This window comes from Oxyura jamaicensis, chromosome 1, assembly GCF_011077185.1.
Source record: "Oxyura jamaicensis isolate SHBP4307 breed ruddy duck chromosome 1, BPBGC_Ojam_1.0, whole genome shotgun sequence".
In the NCBI taxonomy this organism is placed as follows: Eukaryota; Metazoa; Chordata; class Aves; order Anseriformes; family Anatidae; genus Oxyura; species Oxyura jamaicensis.
Genome location: NC_048893.1, coordinates 78,835,808 through 78,852,557, shown reverse-complemented (window position 1 = coordinate 78,852,557; position 16,750 = coordinate 78,835,808). Strand labels below are relative to the sequence as shown.

Here is a 16,750-nt window from a genome sequence, read left to right as displayed (position 1 = left end):
ATCATCTGGTCCAACCCCCCTGCCAAGCAGGATCACCTAAAGCACATTGCACAGGGTGGCATCCAGGTGGAGTTAGAATATCTCCAGAGAAGGAGACTCCACAGCCTCTCTGGGCAGCCTCTGGGCAGTGCTCTGTCACCCTCACAGTAAAGAAGTGACCCCTCATATTCAAACGGAAATTGGAAACATTCTTGGAAACATTCCTGGAAACATTGGAAACATTCTTGGGCAAATTTGTTTTTTTGATGTCAGTTGAATTTTCTTCTGTAGAACTTCTTTATGTACTATTCATTTTGTATTGAAACTTCATTCCTGCCCTGCAGCCTCTGGCCAGGCCAATCCAGGGCTCCACATACAGCTCTCATACAGCTCCCTAACTTCTCCCTGGAAGAAGGGAAGAACTTTAACACTTTATTATCTTTTAGCTGTCTTTCTGTTCCCATTTAAGTTCTGAAGCAGCTAACCTGATGACCATTCGGAGATGCAGAGCCATGGGGAATGTTTCTGAAATCAGATGGAATTCTGATTTTTTGTCTGGCTAATTTAGGCTTGAAGTCAAAAGTTGATTGACTGTTGATTTCAGAGAATCAAATGTATTCCCAGATCAGTGACATACAGTGCTTCAAACCTGCAGATTATTTGAATGTCTGTGCTAGGTTAAAGGTGCACGTTGCAGTTACATTGCTCTGTGAGCTCAGAGAGTAGATACACATACACAGACTCCATGCCAAAGTAAATCCAGGGGATTGCTTCAGCTGGGATCAAAGAGTGGGCAGATGGCAAATTCATTCTATATTGTGTACCTTTGGTTATGATCTGCAAAAACATAGCTGTGGCCAAAGCAAGATGAGGACAACCACCTTCAAATAAGGTTGTACCTAGAATGCAAATAGGTCCAAGCCCTGCTCGCTTCAGCTGCCACTGCTGCCATCCAGAAAAAGGAAATAGAAATTTGCAGTAGCTGGTAGGAGTCTGAAGGAGATTGGTGGTGGTGTCAGTGTAGAAATACCTTACAGTTGGATGAAGCTGTGAACTGGATCTGGCTGGGATGGAGTTAACTTTCCCTGTGGCAGCCCATACAGTGCTGCAGTCTGTACTTGTAGCTAGAATAGCATTGGAAGCACACCAGTATTTTGTCTATTGCTGAGCAGTGCTGGCACAGCATCAAAACTGTCTCCAAAGCTCCCCAGAGCCAGTAGGCTGGGAGTGGGCAAGAGGTGGGAAGGGACATCACCAGGGCAGCTGACCTAAACCAACCAAAGGGATATTCCATACCATGTGGCGTCACACTCAGCGCTCAGCAGTAAATGGTGGGAAAGGGGGAGGAGGAGGGCGTGCTCTCGTTATGAAGACATCTCTCCTCCTGAACAACACATATTGAGGCTCTGCTTCCCAGGCTGTGGCCAAACATTGCTCGCTGATGGGAAGCAGAAAAGAATTGTTTTCTTTCTCACTTTGCTTCCATGTAGTCTCTGTTTTTTTTGTTGTTTGTTTGTTTGTTTGTTTGTTTTTGCGGGGAGGAAATTAATTGAAAGGTTTTGAATTCAAGAACTGATGAAACACTGGATGAGGGGAAGATCACTAATAAAGCACAGTCAGAGTGCTGAGGATCCTTTTTCACAAGCTAAGGATAATAGCTGCTTTGTCTCCCATAGGGATGGTACAGCCAGAATCCAGACCAGCCAAAACTGAGGTGAGCTTTTCTCCTAAGTCCCTTTCAGTTTGGGTTAGAGGTCACCCACTCCACATGTCCCCCACAGTGCTCTGACATCCCACCACCTGGAACTCCATCTGAGCTTAGACGTGGGTGGAGAACTGTGCTGTGTGGCCTTTACTCTGCCATTGGTGGAAGTAAGTAAATATTAGCTAGTGTCATTAGCCTGGAAGAGATATAATCTCCATATGTAAACTTCCCCCACACTTTGGCCTTAGGAACATCTGAGGGGTGTATTTAGGATTGTTCCAAGCCATCAATACAGGCTACTCTCTCCTCCTGTGTGGATCTTGACAGCTGACTTTCCCAGCCCAAGCAATGGGAGCACCAGTGCTCCTTTTAGCCCTGACCCTGTTCTCAGTTGCAGCTGAAGCAAGCCTGGAACCGTGAGATTATCTTTTGATTTTGGGGGGCTTGGTGGAAAGGACTGTCATTGAAGGGTGTAGTGCTGAGGTGCTGCACGGTTTAGCATCACAGAGCTTCATGCAGGGAATCTTGTTATTAGGGAGGCTGAGCAGAAGCAATTCCTTCTAAGTTAAGTTGGAGCTCTGGGTGTCAAGCACCACTGCAGGTGAAGCCCCTGGTGCTGCACTGTACCAGCAGTGCACTGTACACACTGAAAAGCTACAGAAGCCACAGTTTTGCCTGCGTTCATCCTGTGCTTGTGAGGATGAAATTTGGTGTGAGGATGAAATTTGGTGTGAGGCCTGAAGCCTTATGCCTCGGTCACTGAGTTTTCAGCTTCATTCCTCACCTCAGCTTTATGTTCTTGTGTACTTGCTGCTGGGGCAGCTGTGTCCTGGCTGGTGGCAAGGTGGTGACAGACATACCAGGAGCCATCTGGTTCCATGCTGGGCATGTTGCTTCTTTCTGGCATGGAAAGGGAGCTGCACCATAGTTCCTTCATTGTAGGCCTCTTAGACATTTCTGACCTTCGGTGTGCCTCTTCATGAAAGCAGCAGAGATTTATTCTGGCCTGTCCACGTCAGCCTCTGAATTGTTTCTGAACATCTGCTCTCTTCTAGTCATTACATGGTGGTGTTCCCTGCCATCATTCACCATTCCCAAGAGGAGAAGCTCTGCATTCACCTCAGCTCTCTGACTGAGGCTGTTCGCCTGGCTGTCACCCTGGAGGTGGAAACTGAGAATCACATGCTGGTGGAACAGGACGTGGAGAAGCCAGGTACTTTTGAGTGCATCACCTTCCAGGTGAGTGTAGCTGTGGTTGCTGACTTGTCAGTAGATGATCTTAGTAGTAGTTGATCTTCCTCTCACTTCAGACAGGAGTGCTCTCTTAACACACTGTCCTTCTCTGCCTTGCCATGAGGTTCCAAGCAGGTGAAGTATCTTTTCCTACCAGTTCCAGGCAAAACACAAGAGTGTCCTAGAACCTAACAAAGTAGGCAATCTTTCACAGCGTAGATTTTTTTTTTTTTAATCTCCATCAGCTGATTTCGTCCTACTGTTGTAGTTAGCTGAACTAGCCACACTGAGGCTCTGACACGACTACAGGAATTTCAGTTATATTTCTGGAGAGCCGTGGAGATGTGTCTGGTGCCGAGACTCTACAAACTCTCTCTGTCTCCTTCAGCACCATACTAAATTGCTGTGCCTGTGCTCTGATTGACCTACAGATTCAGCAGAACTGGAGAAGGGTCTGTAGTCAGTTCTGGTTCTTTTATCAGCAAGACAATATTTAACAAAGTGTTTGGTGCCAGGACTTAGGAGAGAGTGAATCCTGGTTCTGGAAAGCTAGGGACATCTGTAGTTAAAAAAATAAATCAAAACAACAAAACAAACAAACAAAAACACTTTCTCCTGGTGAGCTTAGTCTTTCTGATAGTGAGATGTCCAAAGTTTTTGCCTGACCAGTATCTTTTTCCCATTACTGCCTTAGTCAGCTCCATATCTGTCTTCCCTATGTGTTTTTGTTGTTGTTGTTTGGTTGTTTTTGTTTTGTTTGTTTGTAAAAAATCTTCAATTTCTGTGACAGGGGAGAATGATGTCAGATGGTTCGCTCTTACATTCATGAATAAAAGACAGATGGTGACTGCTTCTTCTTCAAGCAATATTAATTGGTCTAGAGATCGATTCATGCAGTGGAGTCTGGACTCTGAAGTTTGAGGATTGTTTAATAGTGAGGTGATATCTCACATCTGGGATAAGATTCAAAATCTCTGATGAATTTGTTTTCTGTTTCCTTACATCAATCAACCTAGGTACCAGAGTTAATTCCCTGGGAAAGAGATGCTTCAGCTTCACAAGTAAGATACCTTTCTTGTCTGCCTCTCCTCTTACAAACTAGAGAGCTTCAGCCTTTCCTGTGTCTGAGCCATATTAAAGGGAGGAGTTGCAGGGTGGGAAAGATAGCAATGGGGAGAAAGAAATGTAGCAATGCACAAGTGTGACAAGGAGAAAGGCAGAGAAAAGAGAATAACGAAACTGGGGAGCATGTGGAAGTCTATGACTAAAGAAAGGAAAGAGCTAAATCAAAGGAAGGGGACAGAGAAGAATGAAGTTGGAGATTTTGGTAGCCTCCGTTTCCTCTTCAAGTTACTTCTAGTCTTAGGCAGTATTTATTTTAATCTGACAGTCAGAGGAGGTGGTTTTTCTGCATGTCTTGATACAAAGCGGTGACAGTGTGCTCTTTGAGGGTCGCAAGAAGGTACTGGTCAAGCCCCAGAAGAACATAATTCCGGTAGAGACAGACAAGGCCTTATACAAACCTGGAGAAACAGGTAAGGCATGAAGGTGACATGTGGAAATGGGGAGGGAAGGATTAAGGAAGCAGCCACATTTTGAGGGAAGACTTCATCAAGTGCACCAAGCTAAGCCTTTTGGAGCTAGAAGAAAGCAGGTCTCTTTTTTCAGTGTTTCCGGGAACAATGTGAGTCAGGATGTTCCCCCATAAGCCGTGCTGTACCAAATGCTCAGCCTGCTGCTCCTAGGTGTTGTTCTGGTGAAGTATCTCTCATGAGGCCAAAAGGAAAGCCAGAACACTCTAGGACACTAGGCAATCTCTTGTTATTTTTTGAATACTTGTTTACATTTGAGTAAAGCTTAAAGTCACTACATAGATGCCTTGTGCTTAGAGCACCTCCAGGCTGTACAAATATGGAGACTTATTCCGCAGTTTTCACAATATGAACAGACTGAGAAAGACCGACCCCACTGTTTTACACATCATTATAATCCTTCTAGGTAAAAGCAGTGAGTTTCTACAGCCTGCAGCTGCATATAAACCTCCCAGACAAAGTCCTGGGTGGGGTGGGGGCTGGGGCTGGGGCTGGGGTTGGGGCTGGAGGGCAGGTGCTGGGAAGGGCTGTTTGGGGAAAGACCTGAATACCTCTAAGGTAAACAGAGAGATACATAGATATTGGAGAACAGAAAGGGAGAACAAGATTTGTGCAAGGACATGCTGAATGCAGAATGCTTTACTATCCTTTCCTTTGTATTTCCAGTGAGATTTCGAATTGTGAACCTTGATAATGACCTTAAAGTCATTAAAAATGAGGTGAGTTTCACCCCATGCATTTATAGAAGGAGGAGCCTCAGCATGATACACATCTTTTTTCTTTTTTCTTTTGAAAGAGACATTTCCCTCTCCCTGCACGCCTGTTAAGTCCTAAAGAAAAGTGATCTTTGAAGGGAAACTACTCATGCATTGGTCCCCTGGAGAAAGACTGTAGTGTAAGCTAGCACAGAAGAAGGAGGAGACATAATGTAGGGTCTGGATGGAGCAGAACTTTTCTGGTTCACATGGATGCTGTTTTGGTCTATACAAAACTAACCAAGCTTTTTTTTTTTTTTTTTTTTTTTTTACAGTATCTCCAGATATGATGGCTGCTGGTAAGTGACAAAGAACTGACCAGAGGGAGTCTCTCTCTTTCACTGTGCCCTTTCTCTCCTGGACTGAGCTGTGCCACAAATGTAACCCTATAAATAAGTCATCTGAACACTTTCCTACCTGCTCAGCCTGGGCTCTTCTTTCAAACCAGCACATAGCCGAGCTAGAGGCATGGCAGTAATGAATCAGAGCAGAAGCACAAGGCAAAAAGCTCAATAGATACAGCACAGCTGCTTCTCCTTCCTGTGGTTGTGTGGTATTACCACTTACCACAGCCTATGCAAGTCAAAAGTTCAGTAAAAGGGTACTGGAGGGAGGAGAGGGAATCTCACCTGGTGGTCTCTGCTGTGACAAGGGATCCTCTCTGCTGGGGCAAGGCTAAGCCCTGGTAGTGCCTTCTTGTGCCTGAGTATGGTTGGACCTTCCACATACCTATGCTCCCAGTGTGATTTAATGTCTCTGAATGTTCTTTCCCAAATTGGATCCTAAACATAACCGTATTGCTGAGTGGCTGAATGTAAAGTCAAGAAATGGCATTGTGGGTCTGTCCTTCCCCTTGGCCTCTGAAGCAGCCCTTGGGAATTATACCATCTCAGTGCAACAAGACACGGCTAAAAATACCTTCGTCGTTAAAGAATACGGTGAGACTTGGACAACAGAGGTGAGGGAAGAGCAGTGTGGGTAGGTAGAGAAGAGAGGTGGCCATGTCCATCAGACCTTTTCCCTGGGATCAGGGACATAGATGGGTCTGCGCACACATCTCATGCTCGTCTGAATGTTCTGCAGCTGAGTAGGGTACAAGGCAGGTGTTGTAGTCTGACAAGACTGTAGATCTTGTTCTAGCTGCAGCTGGACCCTGTGGTGAGCACTTTTTGCTGCTCATTGTCACCCTCCTCTAAGCTAAATGTACTGTTCACTCCAGTCAGCTGCCATAATGGGGAGCTGCATCATGTCTTAGCCCAGTTCAGTTGCAGTGACCCTAACCTGTTTACAATGTTTATGCCTGACAGAGCTATAGTAGAAAGCAATCCCTTGTGGAATTGTAGCAGCAGAGGGAGGCAAAGGGAGTAAGCACTATCACAACATGGGGATGAATAACTTGTGTCATTACTATCTTGACTGCAGCTATAGCAGAATTTCCAGTCAGTGCCCACCGTACTCAGTAGTTTTTTGTTTGTTTGTTTGTTTGTTTTCCCTCTCTCTATCCATGCCTCTTCCCCTCTTCCATGCCTCTGTCTGCAGAGCTGACAAAAATTGAATTAGAGATTGAGCACCCTCCCTTTATCAGTACAGCAGATGAGGAATTTCAGCTGAAGTTATGTGGCAAGTGAGTACCATTGTGGTATCTGTCCTTTGGCTCCACAATCACCCCTAAAATGCTGGTAGCAGAGAAGTGGACTTCCAGTATGACATTCTTGCATTACCTTGTTGAGGGAGCCAGATCACTCTGTGGAACTGGATCCTTCTCACCTATGGACATTTGCTGTGAGACTGAAGGACACTAAGGATGCTGGTCAGGGGCACACTTGAGGTGGTGGCTTGAAACACATTCTCAATGCATAGTGGGTGGAGAGGAATGCAAACTGGAATGCAAAGAGGAATGCAGGGATGAGCTAAAGTTCCCGAACAAACAAGATACAACACTCTCCCAGACTCCACTTCATCCCTGATATGGTGGGGGGGGGGGGGGCTGGTTCAATTCTTCTGCTGAAACAGCTTATCTTTAGGTGTGTGTTTCTACCCTGTGACACAGATATACCTATGGGAAGCCTGTTCAAGGGAAAATAGATATTACTTTTATGACATTGTTACAACTTTTGAAGAGAGATTTCTCAAATTCTACTGAGATGAGGAAGAAACAGAGCTGGGTAGGTGGAAATACGAGAGAGTGGAAAATATCACCTGATGGAAACGTCTGTCCATCTGTCCCCTTAATCTGCCTGACTGCACCTCTGATGTACACGAATCTGTTTAACCTGGTGTCTTCCCACTTCTTAGACCTGATTGATTTCTCTTCCTGTAACTCCTGTATTATTTGAATTACTTTTCTGGCTGCCAATATCTGGCTCAGTAATTCAGGAGAAGGCGAGTTCTGTGTAAGTAATGGTGCCTGTGGCCTTTCCCAAGGATCTGTATCATACCATGCAGAATCCCACCACTGGTCTATTCAGCCTTGTGACTGTTCCCACCAGTAAGCAGTAAATCAGACAGTCAGATAGTCAGTGGCTTAATGTACCATTTCTTGCTCTGTTCACAGAGTTTAAAGATCATCTTAAGCTTACCAGTGTCCTGTAAAATATTAGGTCTGGTGCTGGTTACACTTTCTGCACATTTGTGCTCATTATAAGTTTGTAGTTAAGCTCCAAGGTTATTTTTTTTTTCTCAAAGCTTTCAGATGCAGATCTTTTAGCCTGCAAGTCACAAGAAAATAGTTTTAAATGTCAGGCAAGCCTGCAACAAGCCAGAATATGAAAATCCAATTGGATCTCTGCATTTTTAAAAATCCATCCAGAAGCAAAATATCTCCATCTGGAATGATGCATGCCAGCTTCCTCTCACATAACATGCAAGAAACCATGCAAGATTCTCCAGAGAACTTAACAGACACAGCTAGAAACACTTTGCCCACCCCCACTCTCATGGCAGACTGCCTGTACCCAGCCTCTACCTAATGATTGGCACAGCTCTTGAAATCTGTAACTGGCTGGATGCCCTTGTTTAGCATGGCCTCTTCACAGAGCGAGTTGTCACTAGAATGCCACCATATCAGCCTTAATTCATCAGGACCACAGTTTTAGGGAGAAGGCTACCTCCAGCTCAGGTGGACACCAATGCTCTTTTAAAGTCAGGATGTGGGTTTAATCCAATCTCCTTCTTAGCCTGTGACTTAACTAACCATTGTATCATTTGTCTGAAGCACTTTTTTGTGCCCCTTTTTGGGTGACTTTGATCCAAGCATGATGAGTTTTTTCTCTAGCTAAGATATCTGTGGTGCATTTCTGCTATTACAGGTTCTTGAGCTACCCTCTGTTCCACAAGTAGGGAAGTATTTGGAAATACTTCTTTAGGATTACCCAGCATCTGTGAAACCGCTCCTCTACCTCCACATCATGCTCTTTCTTTCTGTTCGCGTCTCTGTTTCTCCAGACAGACAAGAATGGCTGTACTACTTTTATGGTGAAGACAAAGACTCTGGAATTAAATGAATCTGATAGCTACATATATGTGAAAGGGGAAATGGAGGAAATTGGAACAGGTACTGGAGGATATGTGAAGAGTTCCAATCCCTGCAGACAGCTTTTCATTTCTTTGTTTGATTTTTGTTTGTTTGTTTGTTTTTGTTTGTTTTGGCCTTTTTGCAACAGTTGAATTCCTTTTGAAAGAAATTCATGAAGAGAGTTCCCTAGTTTTCCATCATAATGATGTTTTCTATTCTAGTACCTTTTCCACCTGTTATGACCAGATTTCCCAATCCTCTCTACCCTTCATCTGCACAAGCACGTAGATGTCATTTCAGTGACTGCCTGGACACTGAGGTGTTCCTGAACCATTTGCAAAGCTCTGGCTAGTCATGTAAAAGTCTGCAACAAATCCTCACAGTTCCTGCTAATTGTATTGCACAATCCCGACAATCTCTTGTCCTCTCACTTCCTAACCCTGAGACAGGGTTCCTTATGGACACTTCTGCTGTCAAGAATCCCATTCTGCTCCCTTTTATTCTGCTACAGTATTGACTATGAGAAGGTAGGTTCTCAGCATCAGTGTTAACATCCCATTGTTCTGGCAACTGGAGGTGTCCATTTTTTGAACTGCCACACTGTGGGTGGGGTTTCTCAGGCCACTTTTAGTTATCTACAATATAGTTGTCTATACCAGAACAGTCATCTGATTTCTCTTAATCTGCAAAAAAAGTGAAATATGTGCTTATAAGGTATGATGTATCCTGCCATTAAGCAAATATCCCAGAAAGATTGAGGGAATTGTACACTAGAAGAATGTATTTTCTCTTCTAAATTTAGATGTAGGTAGTGTAGAAGCATCTTCTCATCTTCTGCTTCCATAAGTGCACTGCTGGGGTTTAACAGATTTTTTCTCTCTCGACACAGGAGCAAAGACTGAAAATGTATCTGAAATTCCTATTGTGACAAGAGTGAAGTCTATAGAGTTTATCAATCCCCATCCATTCTACAAACGTGGATTACCATACACAGGGAAGGTAACACCCATAGGTCCCTTCTCTGCTGAGAATACATCATAGGTCTAATTTTCTGTAGGTAGAAAGAAGCAGTCTCTGGTAGAGTAAGTGCTGCTCTGTCAATATCCGGCAACTATGAATGAAGCCTTCTATAGAAGCAATTTCTTCTCTACACTCTAACCCAGTAATTTCCCCGAAAAGGAATTTTAAAGCCAGCTGCACTCTCTGAGAGCCTCCTCAGGAGCAGCTCCTGAAACTAGTCTGAGTGATATAAAGCATATGGAATGGGGGTGTTGGCAGCAGGGAAATATTATTACCTGTGGACAGCTCTCCAAATGGTTATGGCAGCTTGGCAGAAACCACTAAAGCCTTGTGTATCCATTCACTGTCAGTCATTTCTGACACAAGTCCACAGCATGATGCTAGGCCTGCTGTCCCATTGGAGCTAGAAATGCTTCCATGTGGGCCAGCACTAATCACATCATGAAGGAGGGCAAAAAACAGTAAGAGTTAAGTTGCTGGAGACAAGACAGTTTCTGATCTTCTAGGATCTTGGAGCATTGTCCAAGAAAAAGTTTAGGATCCAAGGAAATTACCTCTTTTTAACCCAATATAGGTAACTTTTACCTATAGCCAACTGTAGGTATAGTATAGTATGGCTGCACTATACTTTATTTCTGGTCCTGAACTGCTGCACACTGGTGTTTTCGTATATTTATTCAGTTTTTATTTGGATCCTTCCAACCTGTCTGAAAGCTCAAAGGACTTAGAAAGCCTGATGATAGTAATAATTTGTATTAAGCACTGTCGGGGCCTGGGAGTGTTGCATAAGGGATGTTAACTTCCTTCCCTTGTCTGCAGATGCTTTGCCACAGTGATGACTCTCCCCTCCAAAACGAAACAGTCTACCTAACAATTGACATTGACGATGAGGAGACACACCTGTCATTCCTCACAAATGAGAAAGGGGAAGTCCACTTCTCACTGGATACCACCAGCTGGAACAGCACACTGGTTTCTTTGAAGGTGAGTATTAGCCACAGTGAAAGGATAAATAAAGTAAGGGCAGTTGGAGGAATGGGCCAGAAAGTGGAAGACATCTGAGGTTTCTGGGGCACAATCCTCTGGCTTCTAATCTCATTTGACCTCCCTTTCAATACCAGACTTGGAAGCACTCGTCTTCTCTTCACACCTGATCCTACACCTGAAGCTCATTGTGGCCAGCCTGGCAGTACATGCATCTTTCCAACTCTCTGCATTCCTTGCAGCTGATGTGGGATTCATGCCTAAGCAGTATGACCTCCCATTACTATTTGTTTCTCAGACTGGAAGAAACTATTGCTCTGGATGTTTTCCCCTGAGACCCTAGCCTATCCAGGGTGAAGTCCCCTAATTTTGGTTGGTGTGGTTTGGTGATTAGAGGCTCTGTAATCTGGGAGGTAGATTTCTGTCCTCAGGGAGCCCAGGGGCAGGCTTTAGTTCCTATTCCTAGACCCACAGATGTTGTCTGCAGAGCCCTAGATTCTCCACAGGGAAGTAGACCTTCATTATGCAAAAGCTGTTTCTGCACCTGTTGTACTTAAGGGCATCTAAGCAGAATTAAAAACACAAAACACAGGTATTGTATTAATGCAGACAGTTAAAGACTGATGTTAAGTGTGTTCCCATGGAAAGACAAAGGAGGAAATTAAGATTGTGTGCAAAGCTACTAAACTTAGATTTTTGCTAAAACTTCATAAGAGAAAGTATTATTGACTTCAAAATTGACCTTAAACAAAAGAAAGTTTTAAGAATACAGCTGTGTCATCTGCCAGGTAATAACTTAGTATTCTCCTCAGACTCAAAGTGTACAAGCTCCTTTGTCAGGTCATACTGACTGCTTACTCATGTTTTTGTGCTCTGAAGGGCACCTACTACCTTGGAAATGACACTGAGGAGAAATCTGAAGGCATTGAGGATAGCTTCCACTGGCTGAAACCTTTCTACTCTGAGAGCAACAGCTTCCTTGAGATCAAGGCCAGGAATGATGTGATGCCCTGTGGTCAAGAGCAGGAAGTGCAAGTGGATTACATCCTTGACCAGAATAAACTCAGCTCTAAAGCAGACCACATTGATTTCTACTACTTGGTGAGCAGAGAAGACATCTGAATCTCAGGCAAGGTCACACTTACTGGTACTTTATCTTTTTCACAATAGCACACAGATACTCTTGGTAAAGAGTATACTGTTCCCAGGACAGTAAAAGTCAGTTTGTGTGTTCTGTTCTGTCCCAACCTCCTGTCCTCCTATCCTCAAGATCCTGGGCCTTCTCCTAACCTCCAGCCGCTTTGCTTTGTTTGTCCTGGGCTAACCTTGGGGTGATACATGCCTGCCATTCACCTTAATTTCTGTTATGTGAACTCAGAAGCAATCTCTCATGCAGCTGACTTCCCCTGGCCTGGTTCCATACAGAAAAACAAACAAACAAAACAAAACAAAACAAAATTGAAATTGCCAGGGCCTTGATGCACTCCAGAGGTGTGTTATCATGTGTTGATGAAGTCCAGTTACAGGAAAGTGAGTCCAAAGCAAGAGTCCGACTACTTTCAGCCTAACTGAGAGGCTATTATATATATGGGTTACTGAATTGAGTTCATTCATAAGTTTGAAAAGTGTTGTATCCTAACAGTGTGAAATCAGACCTCAGTGGTGCTTAAAAAAAGCTGCTAGTGCTAGACTCAGATGTACCTCTGGCTTTATAAATGGCAACTTCTCAAATCCTAACCAACACCTCTGAGGTCCCTTCCCAGCTACCACCACCTCTGCTGCAGAGCTCTTTATGGCATAGCCTAGCAGAGGAGCTTCTGTAGCGATATGTCAGACATTTCTTTCTCTCTTCTTTTGTTCTTTTCCCACTCTCCTCATGCCTGCAGAATTCCGGCCCTTCAAGGCTTTTCTCTTTGCTCTTCAGGTGATTGCCAAAGGCAGGATCCTTTTCAGTGGAGAGAAACAGGTATCAATTCTCCAGCATGAGAGTAAGTAGAACCTCATGAAAATTAAGTACAACGTAACCAATACCAGAAAATTGTGACTGCCAACCAATGACAATCTCTGCAGGTGTTACTATTATGCACAGGAAGAAGCTGTTGAAATGAGTTCTTAGTGTGTGGTCCACCCCATTAGACCAGCACAACCTCCACTCTCATCAGTTCAGTGGCCTTCTAGACAAGTGTCCTTCTTCTGTCTTGTCTAATTGACCTAATACCCAACCTTATGATTTTGCTGCTACCTTGTATCTTTGGAGAAAATAAAAAAAAAAAAAAAATGTGTAGCTTGCTGCTTATCTAAGGTGCAGGAGGAAAAAGAGATATTTTTGCCAACCTTGAGCTAAAGCAGTGGCTAGTATAATAGGATTATTGTTAATCTGTAATCTGTGACAATGTGGGGGGGGATGTTCCTGTCTACAGGTAGAAAGCATTGAATTCCCTCTTGTGATTCTTATTGTGTATCCTACCCCAATCAGCTGATTCTATCTGGTATGAACTCAAGTGAGAGTTTTCTCCCTCTTCTTTGCTGTTGTCTTGTGCAGATCTACAGGGTTCCTTCTCATTCACTCTGACTGTTGGCAATGACTTCCTTCCTGACATCAAACTTCTAGTGTATGCTCTCTTCTTGGATGGAGAGGTGGTAGCTGATGTGGAAGAGTTTCAAGTAGCAACATGCTTTAAAAACAAGGTAGGTAGAAACACACAATGGAAGGAGAGGACAATTGTACCATTGGTATGCTCTGGTCTGCTGTGGTTCTTGGTTTTGTTTTATCCTCAGACAAAACCTGTAAGCTGGACACATGCTAAACCAGAGGTCCAGTATTTTTGACTGGGAAACAAACAGGTAACCTCCTTCTTACCTAAATTCCTAGTTCTGCCCTCCCCTACACTGAGTGGAAAGCTGTTCCGAAGGAGTAAAACAGGCCCCCTTGAACTCCCCACATTCCCCATGAGTAACTTGGGAATACACTATCCCCTGTCCTCTCCCTAATGCAAAAGAAAGTCTGCCTGCCTAGCCACGTGTGTGAGCTCTGGATCAGCAGGAGGTGGTGGTGTGGCAGTAGGGGAATTTTGACTGGGCTCTATGCACTGCAGCCCCAGTAACCTTCGCAATAGGTTTCCAAGATGGTTTCTGTCAGCATCTCAGCTCCCTTCCCTACCTTATTCTCTGTTTTTCACCCTGCTGTCCAGACACCTAAGACTTATGGGGTCCCACCCTCCAACAGTAAGCCTCTGACCCCATCTCTTTTTGCAGGTGGCACTGGACTTCTCAAGCAAGGAGGAAGTCCCAGGTTCAAAAGTCAGTCTGGATCTCAAGGCTGCTCCAGGGTCCCTGTGCTCTGTCCAATCTGTTGACAAGAGTGTCCTCCTGACGTGGAACAATACCCTAACGGCAGACACAGTGAGTGCAGCCTCCCGTGGCCATCCCCACAATGTCTGCCTGCTTTCTATCTCCATGCATTGGCAGGAGACTCCTGAAAAGAGGAAGCCTATAGTCCTAACAGGACGTAGCATCGTTAGGTGGCTGCTTTGATATTCCCCCTCCTGGGCCTCTTCTGAGCAGTTATGTGTTGTTTGTATTCCTAGTGCATCTGCCCTGCACTGTGGGCCTCTGTCTGGAGAGTGGTGGAAGCTGCACACCACTGCAGAAGTAGGTGGGGAGATCAGCTTCAAAGAGACACTGGTGCTCATTGCTTAGAGGGAAAGCACTTTCCTCACATCTACCTTCCTCTCTGTTCTTCTATCTGCTATCAGGCAGTGAGGCTAAGCCATTAAAAGTGAATTTTGCCCTGGTAGGGTCCTCCTGTTCTTCTGCCTCCAGCCTTGCTGAATTATAACCATATGACAGCTCATGCTGAGCACTTGAACAGCTCTTTAGAAAACAGAACTCAAGGGACAGAACCCCACAAGGCTGAATTTGTAACTCAGATATGCCAATGCCTTGTGCTCAAACTGAGTCATGTGTCCTATCCAAATCTTTCATTTTAGAGTCAAAAGGCTTGCACTGTCAGAGGTGACAGTCTGCAAACTAAGGGTTTCTTGGCTACATTCATTCCTTGGGTTTCATTCCTTGTCCTTTAGTGCAAGCTGGGCCAGTGCCAACATCTTCAACTATGAAGCTTTATGAAGTATAATAGAGGGCTACAGTACTAATAGTAGACCCAAACAAATACATGCATATGTTGCCCAGTTCCTTATAAAGACCTCTATTTTTCCATTGCAGCTGTATAAGACAGTCTTTGATGACAGCTTTGTAATTGGAGGACGAGGGTTCCCTTATCACCTGGAAGACTGATGCATACCCCTGTCTGCCCCAGAAATCTGGTCTCCATAAAAAGACTCGGATGGAAGCACCATGGTACCAAAGTGAAGCTGATGTCTTTAATCTGTTTAAGGTGATTTTCTGCATTTGTACAGAACTTTTCCTGAGACGGTGATCGCCAGTATGACATCCTGAATGCCTAAGAGAATTTACTCTTAGGAAACTTCGGCTGCCTTGACTTTCATTGCTAAAAGTCATCTGTACCCTGTTCTTCTCCATCATGTCCACACTCACCTGGCGACTACAGGGAAAGATGAAACTTATCAGTAAGCATAGTGCATTCCTCATGCACTGCCCAGTGTGAAATCTGTAAGTCTATGCATACAAACAAGTAGCATTTTTAATTGTTTCATCTATGAACAACTCACTTACTCTTGCTATCTCAAGTATTTTCAACATTCCTCTTCCCTTTTATTTATCACTGATTTATTCTCTTTGCTGTTTTTCCAGATGTTGCGCATGAAAATATTAACCAATACTAAAATCAAGAAACCAGTTTCCTGTATAAAACGAGGCTTTAAGAAAAAGGTGTTGTCCAGCAAAGACAGTATAGCTGGTAAGTAATGGAAATGCCCATCTCCTTGACTGAAGAGGCTCTCCTCTCCTAGTCCTGGCTAGGCTGCAGCTGAGATGGCTGACTTCCACCCTGCTGTGTTTCTCTTGTTTGTGTGTATGAAAGGAATGATGTTTGTGTTCAGTTTAAAGGACCTGATTTACAAATCAAAAATAAAAGCTCAAATCTCTTTGCCTTATTGGCTGTCCCTGGGTCCTGCACTCTTCACAGAAAATGTACTGTGCTCTTCACCAATATTTTCACAGACTTCTTAAAACAGTGTGACTCCATTTAAGTGTTCTGTCCATTTCTGGATCCAGACCAAACTTTCTGGATTTGTCAGACTGAGCCTCAGGATAAAGTCCATCCAACTCTCTCTCCCTAAAGTTGTGTTCACCAACGATACAGACACTGTGTGATATTGTCACTGAAAAGTCAATCCTGCGTACACTGTTCTGTGTCACAGGTCATTTATGGTTGTGTTAGATTGCCTGCAAATGAAGAAGCAATTTCACCTGTACTGACACATGCTATTTTCTGATGTACCGCTTGCTTTTCTGCAGACAATTATGTTGGCCGTGCTGATTCTGTACCTCAGTCAGATGACACAGAGAAGCCCAAACCACGGACACATTTCCCAGAAACCTGGATTTGGGATTTGGTCCCTGTTGGGTTGGTAACAGTCTCTGCCTGCCTTCCCCAGAGAGACCCCTGGAAACTTCTGACTGCTCCTGAGCAAGTTCTCCTCTCTTTCTTCCTGCTGTAGTGATGAAGGGCAAGCATCTCTCCAACTTACTGTACCCGACACTATTACAGAATGGCATACCAATACCTTCTGTGTTGCCGATACTGGCTTTGGGCTCTCTCCTTTGGCCACAATTAGGGTCTTCCAGCCTTTCTTTGTAGATCTGTCACTGCCCTACTCTGTGACCCGAGGAGAGACTTTCAGCCTAAAAGCCACTGTCTTCAACTATCTCAAGGACTGTATCCAAGTGAGTATTCCCCCCAATCCCATAGCCTCTGTTAGAGCAAAAGCTTGAGCTTACAGCTAAAGGCAAACTGTGAGCTTCTCAGGAGATGTAGATACTGGTA

The 16,750-nt window shown here is 44.2% G+C and overlaps 1 protein-coding gene across 1 annotated transcript in view; it reads left to right on the top strand.

The window, feature by feature from the left end:
• The first annotated feature begins 1,928 nt into the window (after positions 1-1,928).
• LOC118158307 (alpha-2-macroglobulin-like protein 1) overlaps positions 1,929-16,750 on the top strand; it is a 30,904-nt gene continuing 16,082 nt past the window's right edge. The window contains 21 exon segments of the mRNA XM_035312948.1: positions 1,929-2,100; positions 2,740-2,923; positions 3,934-3,978; positions 4,308-4,452; positions 5,176-5,228; positions 5,540-5,559; positions 6,039-6,202; positions 6,804-6,888; positions 7,315-7,429; positions 8,709-8,817; positions 9,668-9,777; positions 10,618-10,782; positions 11,662-11,883; positions 12,707-12,770; positions 13,325-13,470; positions 14,038-14,184; positions 15,007-15,074; positions 15,076-15,178; positions 15,556-15,661; positions 16,222-16,330; positions 16,425-16,650. Coding sequence (XP_035168839.1) covers positions 2,033-2,100; positions 2,740-2,923; positions 3,934-3,978; positions 4,308-4,452; positions 5,176-5,228; positions 5,540-5,559; positions 6,039-6,202; positions 6,804-6,888; positions 7,315-7,429; positions 8,709-8,817; positions 9,668-9,777; positions 10,618-10,782; positions 11,662-11,883; positions 12,707-12,770; positions 13,325-13,470; positions 14,038-14,184; positions 15,007-15,074; positions 15,076-15,178; positions 15,556-15,661; positions 16,222-16,330; positions 16,425-16,650 — 2,454 coding nt within the window. The 5' untranslated portion in view covers positions 1,929-2,032.